Source organism: Podarcis liolepis, assembly GCF_965112155.1.
Source record: "Podarcis liolepis genome assembly, chromosome: 15".
NCBI lineage: Eukaryota > Metazoa > Chordata > Lepidosauria > Squamata > Lacertidae > Podarcis > Podarcis liolepis.
The window spans coordinates 9,606,674-9,633,651 of record NC_139566.1 but is presented as its reverse complement, the minus strand read 5'-3'; the positions used below and the strand labels follow the sequence as shown (position 1 = coordinate 9,633,651).

The 26,978-nt window shown below is 48.6% G+C and overlaps 1 protein-coding gene across 34 annotated transcripts in view; it reads right to left on the bottom strand.

The window, feature by feature from the left end:
- UBAP2L (ubiquitin associated protein 2 like) overlaps positions 1–26,702 on the bottom strand; it is a 49,068-nt gene extending 22,366 nt beyond the window's left edge. For 12 of the 34 annotated variants that reach the window (XM_083476970.1, XM_083476975.1, XM_083476992.1 and 9 more), the window contains exons 1-14: positions 26,532–26,651; positions 17,032–17,155; positions 15,636–15,713; positions 15,267–15,377; positions 13,597–13,765; positions 12,634–12,729; positions 11,443–11,488; positions 11,136–11,248; positions 9,208–9,282; positions 6,783–6,835; positions 6,595–6,680; positions 3,989–4,160; positions 3,593–3,836; positions 335–612 (exon numbers count right to left, since the gene is read on the bottom strand). In XM_083476970.1, coding sequence (XP_083333096.1) covers positions 335–612; positions 3,593–3,836; positions 3,989–4,160; positions 6,595–6,680; positions 6,783–6,835; positions 9,208–9,282; positions 11,136–11,248; positions 11,443–11,488; positions 12,634–12,729; positions 13,597–13,765; positions 15,267–15,377; positions 15,636–15,713; positions 17,032–17,115 — 1,605 coding nt within the window. In that variant the 5' untranslated portion in view covers positions 17,116–17,155; positions 26,532–26,651. Of the gene's footprint in view, positions 1–334; positions 613–3,592; positions 3,837–3,988; positions 4,161–6,594; positions 6,681–6,782; positions 7,520–7,607; positions 9,283–11,135; positions 11,249–11,442; positions 11,489–12,633; positions 12,730–13,596; positions 13,766–15,266; positions 15,378–15,635; positions 15,714–17,031; positions 17,156–26,048; positions 26,212–26,336; positions 26,417–26,531 lie in introns of those variants that run through there. The other 22 variants (XM_083477003.1, XM_083476971.1, XM_083476983.1 and 19 more) reach the window with 16 other exon arrangements.
- Between the last annotated feature and the right edge of the window lie 276 nt (positions 26,703–26,978).

The following is a 26,978-nucleotide window of genomic DNA, read 5'->3' as shown; positions in this document are numbered from 1 at the left end:
GGGGGGGGGGGACACTACTGAGAAGGCCCTCTGCCTGGTTCCTAGTACTCTGCCTGGTTCCTTCTCGCAGGGAGGCAACCAGCAAAAGGCCCTCGGCGCTGGACCTGTGTCTGGGCAGAATGATATGGGGTGGAGACACTCCTTCAGGTACACTGGGATGAGGCCATCTACAGATTCAGACCACTGGGTCCACCCAGCTCATTAGACTAGCCTCTGACGCTCCACTCCTGAGCTACGGGCCCCTTCCCGCTCACCTGCCAAGTTCATTGGGCCCTTTGGGGGGCTGCCTCAAGCCTAAGCCCCGCGCCGTGCAGGATGGGAAATCCCTGTGTACCTTTGATGTCAAGGACGCTTTCTTCTTCTGCTGCTTCATCTTCTGCTGGGCTGGCTGGGGGCTGGAGGACTGGTTGTCCGAGGAGCCCGGAGACATCTGGGAGACGGGGTTGGTTTTGCTGGCCAGGGGGGACGACGGAGGCGGCGGGGCCGTGACGGACGCTGTCACCACAGGCTGCTTGTCCTGCAGGAACACTTCCATCATGGCGGAGGTGGGCGGGAAGGCCTGGCGCTTGGCAAACGGGCTGTGCACAGCGGATTCCGACGGGTTCTTCAAATCTGCGTGCCGGAGACGGAAGGAGGGTCGTCAAGCCCAGGACAGGCAACTCCTAGTTCCTCCTCCTTACAAAGCACCTGTGTATTAACCTATGACCTTTGCCCCACCCACACCAACCTCTGGCTGCACCTATTATTAACATGCAGCCCCCAGGCTGAAAAGTTTCCCCAACCCTGGTTTTAGACACAGCAGGATTTGGAATAAAAACCTTGCTTGTTTGATCACCACAGGCAGTCAGTCAGCTACCACAGATGCAGGACTGAATTTGCTGATGATGCCAAGACTTGCTATAGCATACGCTGTCCCCCCTTTATAGCTATGAGGGAGCCAGAAAGGGTCTACTGGTATGCAGCTCACACTAAGGCAGGAGGAATGTGCAGATTTAAATCAGGATTTAAAAACCAGTGAGAAAATAAAGCTCTCCGTCAAGTAGTACAAATCTGACCACTAAACCCATGTTGATTTAGGGTATTACTTTTACCAGGAATACTTGTTTTTATTCAAAAAAATGGCTTTTAAAAAAAAACACTAATTTCATAGCATACTTTAGCAGGCATTTCGAGGTAGTTTTTATGGTGAATTTTAACTGATCTTATACTTGGTATGGTTTTTCTTTTTAATGTTTACATACACCCATTAGAAATTCTGAATTATTACGTAATTGTACAGATACCCGAAATAATGTTACAGAATCTGTTGCTAAATGAAGAAATGTCTATGGGCTGTTTGCTACACTAATCCTATTCAAAGCAGACCCACTGCATAATAATGGAGATATTGGTCTCTTCTGCGTATGATTTTAGTTGGCAGCAATCCTAGGTTTGTAGGGAAGCGTGCAAATACTCAATTTTCAATAATGTTTTTATTTTCAAGGTACAGAAGCTAAATTTTGAGAAAACAATTGTTACAACAGTAAACAACAAATAATTTGTCCTGACGAAATTACAATTTTTTTCATGCCAGGTATAACGTTTCATTTGATAAGTCTAAGAGATCACACTGCATTTCCCCCATGAGTGCTAGGTAGATTCCTGCCACAGTCTGAACAATTTATGTATTCAATAAACATTTGCCATCTGTTATAAAAGGAATGTGGATTGTGTTTGCCCTTTGTCGCTCTCACCTGGCATGTTAGTTTCTCAGCCAATGCTGACTCTGTCAAACCAAGAATCAATGTTCAACCCAACACTGGTTTTCCAACACTTGGCTATCTCCATATGGGCCGCAGTCAACAGAAAGGCTAAGAGGTGATTCTTTAGGATAATCATCAGCAGATGGGATCCTAAGCCCAACCAGTGCTAGCGCAGGGGACATTTCAATTGTTTTGTCGTAGAGCTTCCTCAATTTACACTAGAATATGGCAACCTATTGTACACAAAAATGCCGTGGGCAATGGGACCTAGATGTGCAAACACCAAATGAAAAATGGAATGGCTTTCTGGTCTGGGAGAATGCTGAAATCAGTTTCTGCAAAAATATTCTTAAAAAATATTTTTTTAATCTTTTCTTTTAAATTCCACCCTGGTCTCTAAGCTCAGTTCAAAGGCTCTGACAAACCGTACCACCAGAGGTGCGGGGCCAGAGTGTCTTAGTGGTTAGGAGCGCCAGACTAGGACCTGGGAAGGACAAGGGTTCAAATCCCCGCTCAACCATTAAACTTGCTGGCTGGGACCTTGGGCCAGTCACTGCCTCTCGGCCTCACCAACCTCACAGAGTTGTTGCGGGGATTAAATGGGCAGGGGGGGACAGCGTGCAGCTCCTTGGAGGTAAAAGAAAGATGGGATATAACCAAAGCATTGCTTAGATCCCCTAATCCCTTCCAGTGGTTTAAGACCCGTGGGCGCTGCCTGGCTTTTTAAAAAATAAAAGAAAAAAGAAAGAAAGATGGGATATAAATGCAAAATAAGTAAGTGTTCTTCACAGATTCAATTCTGGCTGCTAGAGTGGCCGGATACGGAGGTAGGTATACAGTGGTACCTTGAACGTAATCCGTTCCGGGAGTCTGTTCGACTTCCAAAACCGTTCGAAAACCAAGGTGTGGCTTCTGATTGGCTGCAGGAGCTTCATGCGCTCATGCGGAAGCCGCGTCAGACGTTCTGAAAAATGTCCACAAACTGGAAGACTTACTTCTGGATTTGCGGTGTTCGGGACCTGATTTGTTCAACAACTAAGTTGTTCGAGAACAAAGGTACCACTGACGGAGCCCAATTTGAGAAGAGTGTTTACTATGGCCCGTTTCCATTCTATACCCACGGCCTTCCTTCAGGGGATTTACTCTAAGACCCCTATTACTCAGCGTCTATGTCCATGCACAATGAATGAAGTAGAGGACCTCATACATTTCTTTTTCTACTGCCCTATTTATGAGCCAATAAGATCTAAGCTCCTCCTCTTGATCCCGACCACCATTACGCCCAAGGAAGGCGGTTTGAAATCGCTTCTTGTGGACGCAAATCCCCAAATTTCATGTGGGGTGGCAATCTTCATAGTGCAGGCTCTGAAACTCAGGGCCACGCAGACAGGGTAGTGTGTCCTAGACTTGGACCTGTTTTAATTCTTTTTATAATATTCCTTTTTACCCAACGTGCCGAGCTTATTCTGGGGCCATTTTATGCTTTATATATATCCGCATATTAGATTTCTGGCGCTGGCAACTAAATCTTTGCATTATTGTCTTAGGATAATTTAAATGTCATTACGCCAGCAATATCGCCTTGAACTTTGCTTGGTTGTGTGTCTCTAGCATTTTTATATTGTCTTATTTTGCTATGGCTGTATGCTAATACAATAAAGGTTTGATGATGATGAAGGTACCACTGTACTGAGAAGCAGTTATTAACTCAACCAAAGATCCTCAAGCAGATTCAGAATTTGGGGGCATTCGGTGTAGCCCTGCCAGGGCTGTAACAGTGAACTGTGCATTCCAACACTCTCCCCATTCACAAGACCCCTCCAGCTTTCAGCTGCCCCCTTCCACCTTACCGTACTGCACGAGAGACGAGGAGTGGCTCGTGGTGCCGCTGTCCCAGGACGTGGCCGCGCTGCTGCCCCCGGATGGCTGAGGATGCTGAGCTGCCAGCTGAGCCAACGCCTGGGCCGTCTTGAACTGCTCCAGGAACTGCGAGCCGGTGGTGGTGGTGGCAGCAGCGGAGGCGGAGACTGCGGTGCCTCCGCCGCCGCTTTTGGCCTCGCCAACGTCGCTGAACCCCTTCCCCAGCATGCCAACCTGGAACGGCAGGAAGGGAAGGCTGGCTGAAGCAGGCGCATGGCGGCTTTGGCTGGGCAAAACAACACAGCAGCCCCAGATGGGGACCAAGAGGCTGAACTCTTCTAAATACAACACGACCGCAAGGTTCAGAGGCTTGTCCTTTTCCTTACCATGCCGTGGTGCGGGAAGGTGTTCCCCGAACTGGGCTGGGATATAGGAGCCTGCTTGGAATTGCTGAACACCAGCGGCTGGCTGAGGGCAGGTGCCTGCGAGGAATCCAGGTTGGGCGACTCGTTCTCCAGAGAAGAGGGGGTCTTTCCTAGCAGCACAGCAAGGTCGATTCTAGGAAGGAGGCAGAAGCGTCACCGTGAGCAAGGGGTTGGGTGAGTGGCCTGGCCAGCCCACCACTGTTCCTGCACCAAAAGGGATGCCCCATGCCAGGGCTAAAGCTAACAAAATGAATTTCAATAGGATCAAATGTCAGGTTCTGCACTTGGGGCAGGAGGAACCAGCTGCATAAATGTTAAGATGGGGGACACACCTGGGTTTCCAGCAGTACATGTGAAAAGGGTCTAGGGATCTTAGTAGACCACAAACTGAGCATGAGTTAACAGCAGCAAAATAAGCCAATGCTATTCTGGGGTGCCTCAACAAAAGTACAGTGGTACCTCTGTTTGCGAATGGGATCCGTTCCGGAGGCCCGTTCGCAACATGAAATGAACACAACCCGCAGCAGTGCGTCTGTGCATGTGCAGATTGCGACTCGCCGCTTCTGCGCATGCATGTGATGTCATTTTGCGCATCTACGCAAGTGGCGAAACCCGGAAGTAACCCTTTCGGGTACTTCCGGGTCGCCACGGGACGTAACCTGAAAGAACGTAAGGTGAAGCAGACATAACACGAGGTATGACTGTATAGTGTGCAAATCCAGGAGGGTAGTAGTACCGCTCTATTCTGCCCTGGTCAGACCACACCTGGGGTTCTGTGTTCAGTTATGGGCACCACAGTTTAAGAAGGATGCTGACATGCCGGAAAGTGTGCAGTGGAGGGCAATCGAGATGACGAAGGGCCTGGAAAACAAGCCTTATGAGGAACAGTTGAAGGAACTAGGTATGCCTGGAAAAGAGGAGACTGGGAGGAGATACGATAGCTATCTCTTTAAAAATCTCAAGGGCTGTCACATGCAGGGTGGAGCAACCTTGTTTTCTCCTGCTCCGGAGGGTATGACCTGAAGCAATGGATTCAAGTTGCAAGACAGGAGATTCCAACTAAACATCGGGAAGAACTTTCCGACGGTAAGAACTGATCGGAATGGGCCCTCTCTCTCGGGAGATGGCGGAGTCTCCTTCCTTGGAGGTTTTTAGCAGAGGTTGGATGGCCACCTGTCACGTATGATCTAGCTGAGATCCCTGCATTGAAGGGGGTTGGACTAGATGACCCTCAGGGTCCCTCCCAACTCTACAATTCTTTGATCTGCTTTTGCACAGAATTACTGTGCAGTGTAGAATCAGGCAGGGTTGGCAGAGGATCTTGGGCACACCAGCAGGCTGCTGAGGTGGCTGAATGCATCTGATGCTGCCTGTGCCAACATGCCACTCTCCAGATGTTTTGGACTACATTTCCCAGCAGCCCGTGTTAACCCGGCCATTGGCGGAGGCTACTTTAGTCTCTGATCTGGCATCCACGGTGAAATTGCTCGTGTTCAGTTTATGCTACAGTATGGTCTTGGGAAGCAAACGCACACAGAAACCAGGGCACAAAAGACCTTACACCTCAGGGAGAAAGTTGTGGGTTTTGTGTTGGGTTTGGGTTTTTGTTTTTGTTTTTTTTTTGTTTTTTTTTTGCTTTTTCAGGCAAAAAAAGCCACGGGGGGGGGCACAGAGGCAAATGTGGACAGAACAAGGAGTGTGAATTTTCCCTCTGTGCAGCAGCCTAGTTTTTACACATGCCCCCCTCTCTTTCTATCCTCCATCCTGGGAAGCAAAAAAAGCTTTATCAGAGCTCAAGGACACATTCCAGCCAGACAAAAAACTCCCAAGAAGAGCGCAAAGGAGGACTGTTGGTGAGGAATGTGCCTCTGGATGTTGTGCAATCGGGGGGGGGGGGGGTGGAAGAGTCCCAAGGGCCAGATGGAGAGGACTCAAGAACTGCATTGGTAGGAGCCAGAGCAACCATTGGTAGGAGTCAGCTTAGGGGACGGGAGCAAGAAAACCCAGAACAGTACATGGGGCGGTGAGAGAAGCAGTAAGATTGTTCTATCTGGCAAGCAGAACTGCTTCCGTTGATGGAAGGATTGTAATAGCACGCCTCTGAATTCTTCCCAGGGTGGCCTGACACAGCCCTGCCTGACCTCTGGTCATACAGTGGTACCTCGGGTTACATACGCTTCAGGTTAGAGACTCCACTAACCCAGAAATAGTACCTCGGGTTAAGAACTTTGCTTCAGGATGAGAACAGAAATCGTGCTCCGGCAGTGCGGCAGCAGCAAGAGGCCCCATTAGCTAAAGTGGTGCTTCAGGTTAAGAGCAGTTTCAGGTTAAGAACGGACCTCTGGAACGAATTAAGTACTTAACCCAAGGTACCACTGTACGGCCAGGGCTGAAGTGAGTTGGAGAGTCCAGCAACATCTGGAGGACTACAGGCCTGTCCGCCACATCCTGGCTAGGGCAATGGTTGTTTGCTTTCTTCCCCTGCTCTCTCCCCCCAGCCCCGCCACCAAAAAGAAACTCATTTCTAAACTGAAACCCAGCTACTGTGGCAGGCGCAAATGGACCACCTCTGTCCAGCCGTGATGGTCACATTTTCCGCAGGCAGAGGCACAGAGGAGACGTTGGAGGCAGTGAAGATCTTGGTCTCTGAAAGCTGGGGAAGGAAAGGAGAGGCAGGAAGTTAGGGTGACCCCAAGTTAGAGAAGGCAAAGCGCACACAGAAAGGGATGCTATGCAAGAGCTGGGGTGTACCTACATCTTCATTCCAGTCCTCGGTCCCCCATTCCTCCGTCGCCGTCCTCCACGCACCTGGCAAAGAACAAAACAGGGAGGGGGTTTGGTACAAGCGGATCCTGGGTGCTTCCCGGGAAAAGGGGGTGATTTTCAAGAAGCATTGCAAGCAGATAAGCAGGTTGGTGCCCCTCGCCCAGACAGACACAAGCTTGGGGTGGGGGGAGGGGGGAGAAAATATGGGCACACCATGCAAGCTCCCCCACCCACTGAACCCCAAAGCAAAGAGGCTGGACCCTGGAATCACTGTGGGGAAAAGAGATGTCTTCCTTGACCCCATCCTGAAACTCTCTTCCCTTAGGAACAAACAGTGATGGACAGCCCTACTGATATTCTACATGCCCCCGGCCCAGTTCCACTGCTCTCTTGCAATCAAACGTGGCATCTCTCGACCCTGCCCATTCCTCCTCCTGCCACTACCCCTCCCCAAAGTCCTGCAAAAGCCCAATTTTCCCAGAAAATCGCCGCCACTGGGTTAGGATCCGTACAAAATGGTCAGGTCAACGGAAGTTTCTGTTTCTGCATACGTGTGTGTTCTTACAGATTTATAAACTGCTTAATTACAACAGTGTCTAAGCAGTGTATAAATAACTCAATACTACACGATGCTCGTGCGTCCTGCAAGAGACTGGCTCGGATGTCTCCCCCCCCTGCAAAAATCTGCTTTCAGCACTATGAAAGCGAAGGCAGGTCTTTTACCATCTCAAAGAGGAAGGTTGGGTAAATGGTTAAGAAAAAGCTGAATCAAGCCAAGATACATTTCTTTCCCATGTTTTAAGGTTACGTTTACTAAATAAAAAAGCCCCCTGCCCCCCATGCTGTTGTTCAGGTCACTTCCCTGTTCCTTGAAATCTTCATTTATTGACCATGGGCATTTAAAAACATGAATACACTCTGCTGGCTCCTGAAGGTGTGTTTTGTTTTTTCAAAAACCCACATAGCGCCATTAGCCAAAAGTGCAAGGGAAAAGATATGAAGACTTGAAACTGGGGGGAAAAGAAAACTCTGCAAGGCACTACAGCTGGGAGTTGGACCAGGGGACTTGAAGCACACCCACCCACACCCACGCTTCTCAGGCATTTAGTCGAGAGACCTTGGAGCAGTCCCACACTTTCTCTCTCTCAGTCTAATCCAGGTGCGTAACCCCCCGGGCCTCCCAACTCCCATCAGCTCCAGCCAGCAAGGCCAAGGGCCAGGGATGATGCAAGCTGGGAGTCCTGCCACTCACGTCCCCCCACCTCCCCAATCTGCTCTGGGGTTTCTTCCAACCCCCCCCAAAAAAAGTAGAACAAGGTGGCGTGCCAGGAGAAATTCCGCTGGGCCAGCTTGAGCGGTTTTACTCACACAAGACCTTCGCTAGATTCAACACCCTGTCAGCATTCGCCAAATCTGCAGAAGTCTGCACATACTTGGTCCCTGGATGGCTAGCAAACCCGACTTGTGTAGCAGGACTGCTTCCTCTTCATAGTCTATTTCCCCCCCCCCCCACTCTGCACCCGCAAGTCAGGCTATCGGTGAGTTTTTTAGAAGTTGCAGAAGGGGATTAACTCAGGATCTCTTCATGGTCAAGTGATCCCTAACCTGTCTTCAGTGATCCCAAGTCTGCACTCTTGCTTACGAACATAAGAAATGGCCTCACAGGATCAGACCAAGGCCTTGCCCAACTTTCTCTGAAAGAAATCTCAGCCGCCTGCCAACAACTGGCCAGCGATCCACCAGGAGATTGTAAGAACCCACCAGTGTTAACTACCCACCAGTTGGAACTGCAAACGAACCATCTGTAGATCTTGAGGAAGGCGTTGCAGCAGAAATTGCCTCATCACTGGCTCCCCAGAAGGCCAATTAGATGGAACCTCTGTGTTTAGAGGCAGTGTACCTGTGGATGCCAGATACTGGGGGACCGTCACCTTCAGTCCCACTTGTGAGAGCCCAACAGAGGCACCTAGCTGGTCCCCCCCCCGGAAAAAAACCAGAAATATAGATGGACTCCTTGGTCTGAACTGACAAGGCCATTCTGAGCTTATGTCCCAAGGAAACTTGGCCTTCGAATCAAGATGCAAGAGCTTTAAAGAGCCAGGAGAGGGGAACCACAACAGGGACAGCCACAGCCGGTGGAGGGTGCAATCAAAACAGCCAGGAATGCAAACTCATCTCCCCACCCGCCCCAAAAACAGAAAAACACAGAGGTGTGGGGGAAGGCGGGGTGGGGTGGGGTGTCAGTGTTAGTAAAAGCACAGGCAAGAACGTACACATATTCATTAAATGAAACCAAACGAAGATGGAAAAAGATGGAGGAGGGCAGGGGTTGTGGAGTGGGAGGAACGAGACAATGACATATCCACAGATATATTCCAACTTATAAATAAAGAGATCCCGGGCAATTAGTGCACCTGGATTTCTCGTACCAGGAGCAGTGTCAAATTTTCGGGGATAATTTGACCCTTCACCCCTAATGTAATCAACTCCTGAAAAGAAACAGAAAAAAAGAAAAAGGGAAAAAAAGAACGGGGTAAAAACAGTGAAAACGGTTTTGTATTCTAAGAAATGAGAAAAGTGAGGCGATTCTGCCGCTGCTGCTGCCGCCACCCCCTTCCCCACCCCAAGACTACTCTGCCGCCCACCATACCTGTGGATATTGTTAAAATTAAAAAAATATACTTAATACTACAAACTAATCATGGGAGTATGAAATGAGGAGTGCGTTCTGTAGACACTGTGGACAAGTAAACCCTCCTTGGGGGCCAATGAAAAGGGTCGTCCCCTTCCAGCGACAACTTTTAACAGTCCCCATTGTGTCCCCTTTGTGTGTAGCTCAGGACACACAAAGGACAGCGGGATCTATTTCCAAGAGAAAAGTTAAGACACTGCAGTTCTCTCCCCGCTTCTACATTTCTACTGCACATCCAGGTAAGGGAACCTTCCCTCAAAAACCTCAAGTGGTCTTTTTGTCCAAGCAGAAAGACATTGCTGTCTTCTTTTATGGAGGAAGGCCAGAGCTCAGAGGCAAGATCCAAGGTTCAATCCCCAAGGGCATTTCCAGGTAGGACTGGCAGAAAGGCCCCCCTCTGCCTGAAACCCTGGGAGGGGGGTGCCTGCCGGTCAGTGTAGACAGTACTGAGCTAGATGGACCAGGATTTCCCAAACTTGGGTCTGCCTACTGTTTTGGGGCTACAATTCCCATCATCCCTGACCACTGATCCTGCTAGCTAGGGATGATGGGAGTCCAAAAATAGCTGGAGACCCAAGTTTGGGAAGCTCTGGTCTAAGCCATTAGAAGGCAGCTTCCTGCGTTTAAAACTTTAGTTCCCTGAAGTTATGCTGTTGGTGAAAGAGATGGAAAGGGTGTGCAATGGAGCGGTGGGTGGAGATTATTTCTCTTCCCTCTCAAAAGCTTTGGGAAACCTTCGTTAAAATCATAGGCTGACGGACCCAACTCACCCCTGCCCAGTGGAGGTTACCCACCACACCCTAAAGACCAGGAGTAGCTGATGGGATGCACTCAGATGATGCTGAGACTCCCAGCTCCCACCAGCCCCAGCCAGTGTGGCTAAAGCTCAGGGAAGATGGGAGCTGGGAGTCCAGAGGCTTGCAGGCTACCACAGGCTCTCCAACCCTGCACTAGGACTTGCCAGGGACACCCTCAAACTCCAATGCAACTTTCCCCACAGGTTTTGCAATCGAAAATACGAAAATGGATCCGAAGCGCTTAACGTGGATTGTAACTGAAACCCAAAGCAGTTTTAAACAGAAATAAAAACCAGCCTTTTTTTTACAGCATCAAGCACAAGTAAAATGGCTGGGTAAAAGGGCAAGGGCATGATGGGGCAACTGGATAGGCATTAAGTGGCTCTAGGTGGCAGAATTGGGCGACTTCAATCACACAGGAGCATGGCAGGTCATGTGCTGGGAATGGTGGTTCTCTCCCCACACCCTCAGTCTCCATTTAAAACAGTGTTTTTCAAACTTGGGTCCCCAGCTGTTGTTGGGCTACAGTCCCCATCATCCCTGACCACCGGTCCTGCTAGCTAGGGATGATGGGAGTTGGGTTCCCAGCTGTTATTGGACTACAGCTTTGAGCTGTGTTGACATAAAGGGATCTCTGGGGAAGGTGTCTACCTGCAACACCCAGAGTGCTGTTGCCAACCAGCCTAGACAATACTGGGATGGCTGGACCAACAAGCTGACTTGATAAAATGCAACCCTTTATGTTGAAGAAAGGCAAGCTGTATTGAAGGGGACCCACTTGTTGGCCTTTTTACTGACAGGTGCTGAACTCTGGCCCCAAACTGCGGCAGCACAAAGCGCCCAGGTCACTTACTCGTGCCGTCGTCCGGCTCAAAGCTCCCGGTGTTGTTCCATGTATTGCTGTTACTGTTCCCGTAGCCTTCTTCCGTGCTCGTGGGCTCGGCATAGTCCGCGGGGTTGAAAGTTCTGGAAGACAGGGTGGGTGAGGAAAGGGGAATTTGAGCGTACATCTCAAGGGCACGTCTGTCCTGCTTTGACCCTTTAGTCTCTTCCCTCCCCCTATCCAGGCCACAGATGTGTGTCATCTGGTCACAGATAAACTCTCTAGCTCTGCCCACCCCGCCCAAGAATAGAGTTAAGACAAAGGCTGCGAAGCTTACCCCATGCCTTGGGCTGAAAACCTTCCTCCCCGCCTTCCAGATCCACCTGCAACAAAAAAAACAGGCAGCTTTAAAACCTTACTGGACCCGGGATGCACCTCTAGGTAAACTAAACCAGATTTTAAAGTGTCTTCTATCTTCACCCATCTCTTATTTCCCCCACCAATTTCACTCCTTTGAACCAAGGATGGGACTACAACTTCCATCATGCATCGCTGATATTGGTCGGGGATGATGTAAGTCAGCCCCCCAACAACTTGGGGGGGGGGCGGAGACAGAGGACCCCAGCCTTCCTTTAAAGCAAAGCAAAAATGAGCCTACTGATACAACCACCCACCTTGTAGGTACCAAATTGAGACAGAGAGCTGGACTAGTGCCAGAGTTCAAATCCACAACGAAGGTGGGAGAACGTGGGATATTCTAGATGTGGAGAACCTGCGACCCTCCAGTTATTGGGCTCCCAACTCTGACCATCTGCAGCAGGCATGGTTGAGGGCCAGGGTTGAGGGGCACTGTGGCCCCCAGAAGGTTCCCTATGTGGGAATGAAACTTCCAGGCTGAAAAAGCTTCCCCTGCCTGCTTTCGGGTGCAGTCGGATTAGGAATCAAACACCTTGTTTGTTTGATCACCGGAGGCAGCCAGTCAGCTATCACAGCTGCAGGACTCAGTTGGCCAACGATGCCAAGACTTTCTGTCGCATACGCTGTCCCCCCTTTATAGCTATGAAGGAGCCAGAAAGGGTCTACTGGTATGCAGCCCACCGTACGGCAGGAGGGATGGATTCAAAGGCACTTTAAATCAGGATTTATTTATTCTTTGTCTGTCCTGAGTCTTCCGATGTTTGTTTGATGAGCCTGAATTCTAGTGCTAAGAGAGGAAAACCTCTCTAGAACAACTTCCTCCACACCATACTTAATTCTATACACCACTCAATCACCTGATTTTATGGTCTTACAAAAAGTGCATCTGATCCATCCTGTTCTCAAAGCGGACAAGCTAAGCAAGGGAAGCCTGAAAGTCTCACTTTCCACACCTGATTCCCAGAAACTGGTTTTCAAGAGACACCCTGCCTCCGACAGTAGGGGGAGAAAACAGCCACCGTGCCAAATAGCCACTGGCAGCAGTATCCTCCATGGTAATTTCCAGTCCTCTTTGTAAAAGCTATCCAGGCTGCTGAGCCGCCTCTCTCACCTCTGCCTCGCCCGCGGCCTCGTCGCCCTCTCTCTGTGCCTCTTCCAGTGGGTCCGGCTGTCTTGCCACTGTCCAGTCCATTCTCCTGGCCCCGAACTGGAAGACACAAAACCACACTAGTAAGTTTCCAGTGTGTTGAGTGCATGGGGGGGGGGCGCAAGGCTTGAGTGCTGTGCTGAATGAATTAAGGATTCTTGTGCGAGCTGCAGAGAAGCTGGCAGAAGCCGGCTTTGCCAAGGGTTTGCCCTGCCCACCAGGTGCACCCTCTCGGAAGTTCAACCTCTTGCCAGGGGAGAGATGGGCGGTGACAATCCACACATGATCCCCTTCCTCTACTGCAGGAGAAGCAACCCACGCCACACCGTTCCTGTTTTCCTAGCCCTGCCCTGCAATAGGCTCATGTCTAAATTTTACAGACTCAGCGTCCTCAATTTCCCTTGAGGGTCTTTAGAACGAACCATCTGCTTTTAAAGGAATGGAGATACGTGGTCTTTAGATGAAAATAAAATACAACCCATAGGTTGTGAAACAGATGTTGTAAAGGAGTTGGGTGGTCTTTTTTGTTGTTTTAAAGAAGATACAAACACCCAAGCAAAACACATCTTCACAGTTGGCTTGTGAAACGGCATTTGTATAAAACAAGTCTCAATTTAAAAAAAAAAAAAAACCCTAAGGATCCCGATTACCCAAAACACCTGGATGTTTGAAACACTTTGTTGACGCCCAAGCAGAGCTAACTATTAAAAAATAAAGGAAGTGTGGAGCAGGAATTCAAAATGTGACTGTTATTTTTCAAGCTCCGTGCACGGCAATGCCAGGTACATCAGGGAAGACAGGGAAGCTATAACTGCCCCCACGCTGCACATCTCTGGCCGTGAGGTTTTAACCATCTGCTACCTTTCCTCTCGTCTCGTTGCCCCACCCCACACCGGCAGCTATTCCACACAAAGTCGCGACTCGTACACTCTCTTCCGCGGCTCGTCCCTCGGCCCCTTCTTGGCAATCCACCTCGTCGCCGGCTGAAGTCCCGCTCCCTCTCTCGGTTCTCTTTGCTTTCTTCGCTGGGTTCCGTCTGCCCGCTGTCTTTCTGTCCTGAAACCCCCTTCTTCTTCCCAACCATCTCCCAGGAGTGCTGCGAAGGGAGAGGCAAGATTTATTCCCACTCTCCACGCACATAACACACGTTCAATTTCACAGATGCATGCAAGAAACATTCTACAGGTTTCATTGAAGTTGGTGACTGTCATTTTATTTAAAAAAATATTCCTTTACAAAAAATATTATTTTTCAAACAGGAAAGATGCATATACTTGTGCTGACCACTATAAAACAGTGTACTGGGTGTGTTCGTGCATTTTAAATTAGTTGCAAAGATGGTATTGTAGAACCATTGTAGAACCAGTTGTTGCTTTTAAAAGTTTATAAAGTTTTATTTGGGAAAATAAAAATTTCATTGGAAAAAAAGAAAAACCTGCTAGATATCGACTAGAGTTAAAATTCCAGTTCAGTTCTGGACATTTTTTGTGAGGGAGGGGGGCAGAAAGCATAATTGCATCAACCAGGTTTCATTTTTTCACATTTCTAAAATGAGAATTCATAGAAGGAATCAACACTGGAGTGAAGGCAGCAGAATATTTTGCCAACTAGAAGCAGTATGCAGAGGGGGCCGTGAATGTAAGGAGAGGAGAACCGCAAGATTTGGGCCTGGGCCGATGAACAGGTGAGTCATCCTCAGTCTTCTCAGGTTGGGGGTAGGAAACCTGTTTCTTCCCAAGGGCTGCATTTCCGCCTGGGGAACCTTCCAAGGGCCACATGCCCTTGTCACCCATACAGATGAGAGGCATTATCAGAGCTCAAGGACACATTCCAGCCACCCACAAATGCTTGGGATGCCAAGCAGGGCTAGGGAGCGGTGTGGCCTGGGAAGTGTTCCAAGGGCTAAGCCATGGGTAGGCAAACTAAGGCCCGGGGGCCGGATCCAGCCCAATCGCCTTCTAAATCCAGCCCGCGGACAGTCCAGGACTCAGTGTGTTTTTACATAAGTAGAATGTGCTTTTATTTAAAATGCATCTCTGGGTTATTTGTGCGGCATAGGAATTTGTTGACTCCCCCCCCCAAAAAAAATATTCCGGCCCCCCACAAGGTCTGAGGGACAGTGGACCGGCCCCCTGCTGAAAACATTTGCTGACCCCTGGGCTAAGCTGAGAGGCCTGGAGTGGGGCATGAAGCCCCTTGGGCTGCTGTTCTCCCTGCCTGCCTTAGACCCACAACTTAACTTTAATTTAAACCACAGAATCCTACACAGATTTCATAGTGCCCCATGACCTGACTTTTCAACATCTGCCCTCTGCAGATCTGCCTCACTCTGTCAGCTTTTCTCCTGGGTCTCTCTCTCCTCTTTCAAACTCCCATCAGCTGCAGTCAACACAGCCAGTCATGAGGGATGATGGGAATTGTAGTCTAGCACAGATAGTAGACTGTGAACTGCCTCGTCTTCTGAGACATGGGGTCTATACATGGGCTGCCCTTCTCCCCTCCCCAATGCTACTCCCTTTGCCCAACAGAGAATAAAAAAGGCCTTTGCAACCCGCAACGCCACTCTGCTAACCGAGCCTGCAAAGCCACAGATTTACCGTGTCCGGGTTGCCTTCCAACAGCACGTTGATGGCTCTGTTGACGTCCCCATTGCAGTCGTGCAAGGCGATGACACACTCATCCTGGTTCTTGCCCGTGATGTCGATCAGCTGCCGAGGGAGAAGCAACAAAGGATAAGCCCACCCGTCGACTCGGCTGGGACCTGTCACCAGTCACGGGACTTCAAACCCCTGAACCCGAGTGCCTCCCTCAAGCTATCCAAAGCAGCCATGAGTGTGTCCATCGTGTTCCTCTCTCCCAGGAGACATCAAAGACAGCTGGTAGGGCAAGGAGTTAAAAGGCACACTCTCCTTGGAGAAAGAGTCTTCCCCTCTCCTCACATCCTCCAGCATCCCAAAAAAACTTACTTGTTTCACTTTCTCCTCAAAGTCAGCATCGTTGTGGTCGGATATCATCTGTGCAAGTCGGATTTGCTCTGCAGTGGCCTGTGGAGACAGGGGCCAGAGGTGGAAGTGTTAGAATGAAACAGGGCAGAAAGACAACAAGTTAGCCCTGTAAGTTGGGCGTCTGGCCGGGAGCAGGGAAGTTGCCTGAGTAAAGAATGAGCTTGACACTGCCATTCGCTCTGCCCTCAGATCTGAATTGGGTACTTCCAAGGCCAGGCAGCCACAGACATCAGTGAGGGAGGAGGGCAAAGCAACAAAGCTCCCACTATGAAGTTACGAGGGAAGAGCTGTGTAAAGCCTTGCCCTACTGGCTTAGATATTAATCACCTGCTCAGAGCTGATAAGGGGGAATTTTCTCATACAGACACAACTATATAACTATGTTATTCAGAACTGTAACTTTAAGAATTTGCACCCGAGCTTGCGTCTTCTCTCACTAACCCTTGTCTTAAGATATTGTAAACCCAAGGAGCAGGGACTGGTTTGTGTAAGCTGCTCTGCTTTTTGGCTAAGAAGCTGAGTACAAATACACTGGGACTAACACACTCGGACTAAGACTGAGAGGTTTTAGTCCTCAGTTAAGGGTGAGGATCCAGAGTGCAGTCTAAAGTAGGGATGAGATTTATTTAAATTCTCTCCCATCGTGTCTTTTCTGATCTCTGTTAAACAAGGATAAGGGCATGTTGTGGTTATCAACATAAGAGCTCAAATTCTCTATGTTAATCTCTCTTATTAATCTGGTATTAATTTTCTATTTCTTATACATATCAATAGCACAACATGCTTCCATGGAATGCAGATTAATGGAAAAGCAGAGGTTCTGGAACAGAAAGGATAAGATATTGTCCCCTTTTGCAATCTCTCTTCCCCTCTTTGAAAAAAACCCAAACGTTTGAAAACTGTAATAAAAATGAATGATAGGCAACTGGTTGGGCTTATCAATGGGGGAGGTTTCAAAAGCTTTTCACTGCCCAGGCAACCAGATGTTTTATCCAGATATCCCAACAGGATCAGCATCAGTGGCCGGGAAATTAGTCCTTTCACCTGCCACACGTATCAAGAAAGTTTGAACACTGTTTTCTCTTTAAAAAGGTAGAAGCGTAAGAAGGGTCTTCCCTTCTCCCTCCGATTCTTCCTGTGCCCACAAAGCCAGAACTTTGCCTCAGCTCCTAAGCATGCAAGCTAAGAGCCGCCCGAAAGGGTGCGGAGGAGTTTTCCTTTGTCTCGTGGGAAAGACGTTAGGCCAGCGTGCTCTTAGTCACAACGGAAAAAAGGAAAAGGTGAGGGAGCCAAGAGGACTCCTCCCCTCCCAAAGCCAACTGGTTTCCATGGACACCCTGGCCTGCTCCGCCCTCACCTGTGGCCTCTGTTTGTGCTGTGCCTGGTTCTGCGTCTGCTCCCAGCTTCCCCGGGCTCGGTTAGTGCCCACCGATGTCATCATTTACAGTATATACAAATAACAGTATTTACAAGGTAGAACTCTGTGGAGGGGAGAGAAGAAGAAGAAAAGGTTTTTTTAAGGAAACGAACAAGCAGAGGCCCAGCCACATTTTGCCAACACATCCCCTTTTGTGATTAACATGGAAGAACCAACTCCTGATCCCTTAAGTCAGGCATGTCCAACAGGTAGATCATGATCTACCGGTAGATCACACCCAGTGGCAGATCACTGGCTCCCCCCAAAGAAGCTCAACAACTTTGACCTGAACTGCCAGATCACTGCCAGTTTTTAACTCTGTGAGTAGATCACAGCCTCTTGAGAGTTGGCCACCCCAGCCTTAAGTCAAGGGGTCAAGTATTCTTTCTCCCAGTTCTGCCCCACATCCTGGTACAAATTGCCTTCTTAAAACCATCAGCTTGCGAGGACTCGCATGTCCCAGGCGCAGAGTCCACTCCTCAAATCCCTCAGACTCACGCCAGTTCTCAAAGGGGAGAGTTCCAAGCTTGTTCTCAGCTTTGGGTGAAAAAGCCTTTGATAAAACCCATCTCCTCAAGGAAAGTTTCCATGACCAATGGAAAGTTACAGGTTGGTGTTGCAACAAAAAAGGAAAAGAAAAAGGGAACTTTGACAAGTTGGCATCTCAGAGCAGGGCAGCGACATTCTCAGGCTGAGCTGTACCCAGCAACCCTCAGAGCTGGTAACTAGGGAGTCGTCTTCGCAAGATCAGAGTTTGAAGCAAGGGTTGAAGCAGGGTCTTTCCTGGTCCTCGGGCTCAGATTCTGGCCCCAAAACCACACCAGTTTTCAACAAGAATCACAGCAGTTTTCAACAAGAATGAAGCAAAGTTTTATAAAGTGGCAAGAAGAGGTCCTCATAAATCTGTGCTGCCCTGCCTAAAAACAGTGGCCCAAACACTCTGGAAATTTGCACTCTGGAAGATACATTGAACCAAGAACGCCTACGAATGCAAGGGATCAAAGAAAGCATACATTTCATAAAACCCACACCCAATAAGTTTGAGAGGAGGACCATAACTCAGAGGCACCAGCTTCAATCTCCAGGTCATGCTGGGAAAAGGCTCCCTTGCCTGAAACCCTGGAGAGCTGCTGCCTGTCAGTGTAGACACTACTGATCTGGATGAGCTAATGACCTGACTTCCTAAGTTCGTTAGTAGGCTATTATTCACAGTGGCCAATGCTGGCCAAATCCGATACAAAGAAATCCAACTAAACGATGGGTTCTATTAGAAATGATAATTCCCCCCCCATGAGTTAACAAGACACTGTGGCCAGTAGGGGGGACAGTTTTTTTCATCAGTCTCCCCTTCCTTCTGTTTTTAAAAAAAAACATTTGGGAGAGTAAAGAGGCCCTGGTACTCCATGGGCTGAAGCATGGCCAGAGTTTATACTAGGTGATTGCAGGGGAACAGAAACAACAGAACTAAATATTGATATTTTTTTCTTGCAGTAGGGATGAAGGCGAGGAAACTTTTGCAGTTCAAGGGCCACATTCCCTCACAGACAATCTTCCAGGGGCCACATTTGCAGGGCCAGAGGAAGATATGGGCAGAGTAACACATGCAACTGTTAACATTATATCAGGGACGGGGAGATGTTTTGACCCCTAGATGCTACTGAATTACAATTCCCTAACCACAGGTGTGGGGATGTGGGTGGAGCTGTGGGTTAAACCACAGAGCCTAGGACTTGCCGATCAGAAGGTCGGCGGTTCGAATCCCTGCGACGGGGTGAGCTCCCGTTGCTCGGTCCCTGCTCCTGCCAACCTAGTAGTTCGAAAGCACGTCAAAGTGCAAGTAGATAAATAGGTACCACTCGGCGGGAAGGTAAACTGCGTTTCCATGTGCTGCTCTGGTTCGCCAGAACATGCTTAGTCATGCTGGCCACATGACCCGGAAGCTGTACGCCGGCTCCCTTGGCCAATAAAGCAAGATGAGCGCCGGAACCCCAGAGTCGCCCGCGACTGGACCTAATGGTCAGGGGTCCCGTTACCTTTTTAACCACAGGTGTGCTGACTGGGAGTGATGAGAACCGAAGTCTAAGAACCTCTGGAGGGCCAAAGGCGTTACGACAGTAAGCGACAGTCCAACCACACAAAAACCAGAGATCTCTACACACCGTTCTATATTCAGCTAGGCAAGAAGCATTGCCACAGTTAAATGGTACATTCCAGCCAGGGAAAAGCCCTTGAACAGGGTGCAGAGCAGTGGCAGGGTCTTGGAAGAATCCCAAGGGCCACATCCATGCAATAGGGGTACTGTGCTTCCAACAGAGATTGCAGGAGAGCAGGACAGAGAGAGAAGGAAACCATTTCTCTCACACCAATGCAAGAACAAAGTTCTATGGGGCCACCAGAAAGGAAAGCATGCTTGAAAAATAGGCTTTCTCCAACAACTACCTACTCTTCCTTAGGGAATTCTGGCATCTACATGCAGAATGACCACGAAAACACAGCAATTATTCCCAGGTGATGGGAGTCGTGGGCAAGCGGATCACATGGGTCTTGGGATCCTTAGCGGCGCATGTTGGGGGCAACTGAGCACAGGAGTGGCAGACAAAGTTACAAAGTGGTCTGGAACAAGGGACAAAAACTCCCATTGGTGGGTCCGTGCTGCCTGTACACTCTTATCTCATGTATGGACTACAGCCACAGGCAACTGAGGACCAAGCATTATGACCTGCTTGCCCCACATGAACATTTTGTTTGCTGCTGGACACAAGACAGACTGCAGAGCACATACCGTATTTTTCGCTCTATAACACGCACCCGACCATAACACGCACGTAGCTTTTAGAGGAGGAAAATCCGTAGGCATGCCACCCGTAGGCATTCCCTCCATAACACGCACAGACATTTCCCCTTGCTTTCTAGGAGGAAAAAAGTGAGTGTTATGGTGCAAAAAATACGGTACATGCTTTGCACACACAGAAGGTGCTAGATTCAGTCCCCAGCAAACAAGGTTTAAGGATCCCAGGTAGCAGGTAGAGCCAGCCTGACCAAACTCAGATATATAAGCAAATCGCCAAATGGCGATTAAACCTAGGTTGCGGTCACCACAATGGCATGTCTAGATTTGTTATTATTATTAATTTCATTTCTATACTGTTCTAGATCTTAAAGAAAAAAAGCCAAAGCAACGTTTGACAACACATTAAAACATCAAATAAAACAATCCAGATTATAACAAATTCAATCTTCAAAGAAAATATTTCAGATCCTTTTGTAAGTGACATTTTGCTTTCCCCGTATTTATTTACCTACTTAATTTATAGAGCTGCCCCGTAGCAGAAGGACTCTAGGAAGCCAGTGTGGTGTAGTGGTTAGAGTATTGGACCAGTACTTTGGAGATCAGGGTTCAATCCCCACTCAGCCATAAAGCTCACTGGGTGACCTAGAGTCAGTTGCAACCTCTTAACCTACCTCACAGGGCCATTGTAGGGATTAACTGAGGAGGGGGAGGTGAACCACGGACTCCTTGGAGAAAAGGGTGGGATCTAAATGCCACAAATAAGCTCTTCTGCTTACCTGATTAAGAAAGCTGGAAGGGCCAGCCAGATGGAGATGTCAGTTGCTAGCCCAGCACCCAGAGACCTCCATGTGGTTGCAATTGGACCGGCAACAGTCGCAAAACGCACCTGGCGCCTGGCTAATTTCTAGCACTGAGCTTGTCTGTTAGAGGAAGTCAGGCAGCAGGCAGGAAAGGCCTTGGAGGCCTGCTGCCCTTAAGTGCCCTTAAGACAGACAAAAGACTCTGCTGCTACTCCATATGGGAGGGTTTTGCACCACCCTGTCTTTGCCTTGAACAGTAAAATGTCTTGGTAAAGACCCCTCTCTGACCGAGACCCTGGAGAGTTGCTACCAGTCAAGAACAGACTATTCTGAACTAAATGAACCAATGGTCTGACTCGAAACAAGTCAACTTCCCTTGCAGGGAGGAAAAGCTATAACTCAGTGAAGTGAGGTCAGGCTCCAGCTAAACAACTGCTTTTCAGCAGTGAGCTAAGCAGCTCTGCATACAGAACACAGACTTTTAACCCTCTGTTCTGCAGAATGGCTTCAGGACAGAGTGGCCCCCCTCCAAATCCTCACAGCTTCAACAAAGTCGAAAACCTCGCTGAAGACAAAACTCTTAAGCCCAGCAGCCTGTAGCCATGATTTGTGCTAAAATAAGCTGGCTTTTGTAGTCCAGAGTCTGTTTTACTTGAATTTTGTTTTAAAAAAAACAAAGATGGGAGAACATTAAAAACAATTAGCATGAACCTGTTCTGCATGCAATATGCCATAACAGAGTTTTATTTTTAGACCTTTCCAAAAAGGTTGGGAACGACGTCACTGCCCAAGACCTTGGGGAGCTGCTGCCAGTCAGAGCAGCCCTGATGGATCTCAGCAAATGTCTAGCATCCATTCCAGCAGCCTACTCCACATAACCAGACAGATAAGTCCCAAGACGGCCACAAAAACAGGACAGAAAAGTGAGAGCAACAGGGATCCAGAGACAGACAGATTCCAAATTAGCCATCATGCCTAATAGGCCTCTCCCTCTTCCATCAATCTGTCTCATCCCCTTCTAAAGTTATCCAAAGCAGCAGCCTTCATCACTTTCTACTGTGCTGAATCCTACAAATTAATGCTGCTTCAATTAGTTAATGTATAATGCAGCTTCAAAATACTCAGATGACGTTGAGGTGGCTCTCTTCCCCTACACTCCTTTTCGGTCCCTATAAATTACAGGGCCTTCCAAGGGAAGCACTGTGGGGCTATTTATGCTCAGGTCCTGACCATAAACACCTCCCTGAGTTGGCATAAAAAGGAGCCTCAGTGCACTTCCTGTATTACAACGCCAGCGGCTTCCATCTCGTGGGTGGAATAAACTTCCTGTTTATACGTGTGTAGGCCTTCGAGTCAATGACAGAAATCTATAGTTGTCCATTGCTTCCGTACAAGAAGTTTCATTCCCACACAAGTCTGGGGGCTTAGAGGGGTCTATCCAGGTGCCCTCAGTACCCACAGCTGGGAATTTGGAGAGAATCCAACTAGATTTCTCAGTCCCTACGGATCACTGCACCATCAAGAATAAGAGTTAAACAGCGTAATCACACCAGACTGGACACCACGGAAACTCACTGATAAGCTGGAGAAGATTTTGAGGAGAGAGAGAAAAGAAATTCAGAAAGAACACAGAAAGGTCCAGATACGTTGTGTGCAGGGGAAAGCCTGAAAATACTGATATAGAGAGCTAAAGAAAATAAAGAGAGATGAAGGATGTGATGTGATGGGTTTCTTTAAAGGAGAACAGCCACTATTATCCAAGATCACAGTTTGGGCCAGTATGAAAAGCTGTTGGTTTCAGTTCACTCAGGATAATTAAACATTAGAAACAATATTTACACAATACTCAAAGCCTTTCAGCCACACTACTTCAACTATCTTTAAAATAATTAGTAAGATTGGTCAGTGCTAGGATTCCTATTATTACTATTCAGTACGAATTGATAAGGCAGTGTTGCTCTCCCAATGGAAATATCTGACACCCCATAATATCAAAGATAATCAAGAGCACTGCTGATGTTCAGCTCATAGCTTGAATGCTTAATCATTACACTAAGAAAAAGTTCCTCAGATGCCTCAAAGCCCTGCTTCACATCCTTTTCCTGCAGAAGACCCCAGGTTTAATCCCAGGTAGGGTTGGAAACTACAGAGAGCTACTGCTACCCAGTGTGGAGGCAATACTGAGCTAGCTGGACTAATGGACTGAGTAGCTTTCTGTGTTCCAAACAAAGTCTCCCAGAGCAATATGCAGCCTTCTTTTTATAAGTTTGAAGGAAAGGCTGCCATGGGTCTGACAGACCTTTTAGTGATGAATACCCCCACGTTAAAGAAGAGATCTGGTCCCACAAAGCATCTTCTGGGACTCCAAGATTCTAAGAACAAAGCAACAAGAAAGATGGTTATTGTTTGCTGGAGAGAATAGATACTGGGAAAGGCCAGTGATGCTGACAGGGTGTTTAGGCTTCTGGCAACCTGAGCAGGCAAACTTCACAGCTATAGACGGAAAAACACAGGTACACACAAAAACCAAAGCAACTTTCCCTTTAGCAAAACATTTTTTTTGTACCTAAGGGTGCAGTTTTCTGTGATTTAGCCCCACTGAAGTCAGTGAGATGTGGTTTGGAGTCATAGGACTGGACTGCACAGGAGATCACAATGAAAACACACTTTACAAAAAGCATTACACCTTAACCCTGAAACTTGTTTTGTGTCTACAGCAGTATATATATATTTAGTTGTAAATATGATTTATTCATTAGTAGTAGTGGTAGTAATAACACCTAAAAAGGATCTTATCTGCTGGACTCTATTTTCTCAATATGAAAAGGTTTAGAGTATTATTTTAGTTAGTTACAAGAACTGCCTTAGGAGAGACATAATGGAAAAAGTGTTGACTTTCATTGTGCGATGCCTGAGCCCTTAAACTCCTAAAGCATGGATGGAGAACCTTTGGCCCTGCAGAGGTTGCTAAACTGCAGTTCCCATCATCCCTCAACCATTGGGCATGCTGAGGCTGATGGGAGCTGAAGTCCAACAACTTGTTCTAAAGAGCAAGGGAGGGAAAAGGAATATTAGCACAAATCCCAAGCCTCAGAAAGGAGAAACAAATAAATAAACAACAAAGCAGTCACTCACTGGTTCTGTTCCTTGTCCGTGAGACAAAAATTAACAGCAGCCTAGGTTATAGAGGGATTGCTCCAAGGATTAAACTGTTCCATCTACTGTCTTTTAAAAGCACAGAAGCTGCAAACTTAAACCCACTTACCTGGGAGCAAGCCTCATTGACCTCATCACTCCTAAAGTAGGCATGGTTAGGATTGAAATGTACCTTATTAAGAATCACTTTCTGAGAAGCAAGAACTTAGGTAGAAGAAGCCAGGCAGAAGAGAAGATGCTGAATAGCAAGAACAGCAGAACCACGTGTGTTTGTGCTGTGTTGATGCAAGTTCTCTGGCACAAAAAGAGGGCCTTTCGAAGGATGGGAGGCAGAAGCAGTAGGATAAGCAAGGACTGGCCATGGAGCTGCAGGCAGTCAGCTTTCTCAAAGGCACCAAATCTCAACTGAAATGGCCATGTGGAAAGTGGAGGCCCTAGAAATGGTACTGGTCACTTGGAGCAGATGGCCTGGCCGGAGGGGGCAGTGATGAGAGAAGAGTGACGGAGATCAACACAAACTCCCAAGGTTTGAGGAAAAATGAGCTAGCTGTCCTGCAATACCAGCAGAAACACCATTACGCAAACCCCACTGAGTGACATCGAATCCTCAGGAGAATGGTGGTAGTTAGCTTTTAAAGGCAGGACAAGAAGAAGCTCTGCAGTATTTGAAAGTCTCTTTTCGTAAACACCACACCCTTTGGATTGAAAGCTTCCGGCACCAAGGGAATCCTGGTTCTTTCAGTGCCCCATCTGTCTGCCTGGCACCAGAGGTCTTCGCAAAGTGTCCTAGACAAAGTTGCAAGAGTAATCTGATAAGGAAGTTCAGCACCAGCGCAACACAGGCTTCGGAGACCTGGATTCGAAACACCGTTCGGTCACAATGTTCACCAAGGTCAGTTATGCTGTTTCATCCTCAAGCAAAAACAGTGAGGGTTAGATAGAGGAAGGTAACACATCCTGAATTCTTTAAAGGAAAGGCAGTATCCAAAAATATTTTTAAAATCCAAGGACGCAGCTAGGAGTTTAAGGAACAGTCCAGAAAATTATTTAGCATAATAAAGGGGGGAGTTTTATAGCCAGTTAACAGCTTATTCAGAAGTTAAGTACCACTTGCATGAGGTAACTTTATAGTAAGGGATGCACTAGCAGCTCAAACTTACAAAGTAATAAGGTGAGAAGAGTCTTGCAAGATCTGGAAAAAGGCCCATCGGCATCTTGTTCTCAAAGTGGCAACTAAACACTTCTGAGAAGCCCACAAGATGGGCATCAGCACAAGAGCATTGACCCTTAGGAAACTGGTATTCAGAGGCCTTTGATAAGGGAGGACATAATAGAGCTATGATGATTTGTAGCCACGAATGAGACTCATCTTCTGAAGTTCCAGCAGCACCGGTCCTCAGGAAACCAACATTCAGAGGCCTTTGATATGGGACGAAATATATAACCATGATGACTTGTAGCCACTGATAAGAATCATCCGCCGTAGTCCCGCTTTGTACAATGGAGTTTACCTCTTTACTTCAGCGCCCAAAGGACTGCAGCTAGAAGGAGCCCAACCTAGCTTCAGAGTTACTCACACTGCTGCAAACTTGGCACAAGCTGTTGTTTCTCTCCCCCCCCCCCACAAAAAAGAAAGAAGAAAGAGGAGACTGAGGAACTTTCTCTCCTCCCCTGACTTTTTTATTTTTAAATCGTTTCCACGTGCAGGTTTTTAAGGGCTACTTGGGGAATGTTTACAGATCTGCGGGCGGTGGGGACAGAAAAGAGAAGTCGTCTAAGTCTCACAGTTCCTCACCGCCACCAGCCAGATTTACCAGCTTTTTACATCCTGGTGGGGAGCAGGGGAGAGAGAAACAAGCGGTCTTGGGGGGAACGAACAATGGATCCGGCTTTCTAGAGAGGAAAGGAAAAGTCTCCCCCACCTCGATCGCAGGAAGCTCCCCCCCAGGCCTGGTTGTCCGGGAAGAAGGATCAGCTTGCAGTCAAGGGTGGGGTTGTGTTTGCGGTAAAGGATTTAGAGTGGTGGTTGGGGAGGGGGGAGAGTTGGAAAGAAAGACTCCTCTTTCTCTTTTCCTCGGTCCACGGAGCTCTCTGGAAGCGGAAACAGCCCAGAGGGCCTCAAGGTGGGGCGAGGAAGAGAAGGAGGAATGTTTTAAAAATAGTGATGAGAGTAATAACCATAGTAAGAAGAAGGGGGGTAGTTTACCTACCCAGAGGTTGTGGGGAAAGGATCGACCTCGAAGAAGTTTGAGCGCGGGGGGGGGATCGGTCCCGCCTGGTTCAGCCCGACTCAGCCCCTCCCTGGCCCAGCCTGGCGCGCTACGCAAGTCCCCGGCTTCGCTCTGGCCGACTAGGCCGCGGTGGCGCTCGGGACCGGAACTCTCCCCTCCTCACGCCCCCTTCCCCCGCCCTCGCCCCCTCCCTCCCTCGGAAGGCCCAGCCGCTCCACCGCCTCCTGGAACAATTCCTGCCGGCCGGACTTTCCCCCTTCTACTCACCCTCCACGGAAAGCTCCTTTTTTGAAGCCCAGGGGAGGGGAAGGAAAAAAATCCCCTCACAAAATATAGATATACATGTATAAGTATGTATTAAAGAAGGAATTTATTATTATGATATGGTGGGGTGGGGGGGAAGGGGCGGGGCCGGCGCTTAAAGGGCCCGCGCGCAATTCCCGGCGCGGCCGCCAACTTTACCTGAGTCTCCACCGCCTCCTCCGCCGCCGCCGCCGCCGCCACACACACTGACAACTAACCCAACGCGGCCGCGGGGCCGCCCCTCTGCCCCCACCACGTGACGCGCGCGCGCGGGGATTGGAGGGAGGGCCGCGGCGCGGCTTCGGCCCGCGTCACGTGACGGGCGGCGGCGAGGGAGGCCGGGCCACGCCCCCTTTGCTGTTGTCCGTCAAGAGTCCGCCCGCCCGCTCTTCGGCTTTATCCCGGCGCGCTTTCGCACTCTTACCCCGCCCCTCGCAACCTGACCCCGCCTTCTTAAAGGAACCACGTGACGCCTCCCTGCCAGAACTCACATGGCCAAGAATGAAAAAGGGGAGGTGGGTCTGTAGGATAGGGAGCCGTTATCGCCAGCGGCCACTTCCGGTTCTCGTTGGACACGGCGGGTTTCGTAGAACTATGTTTTACTCA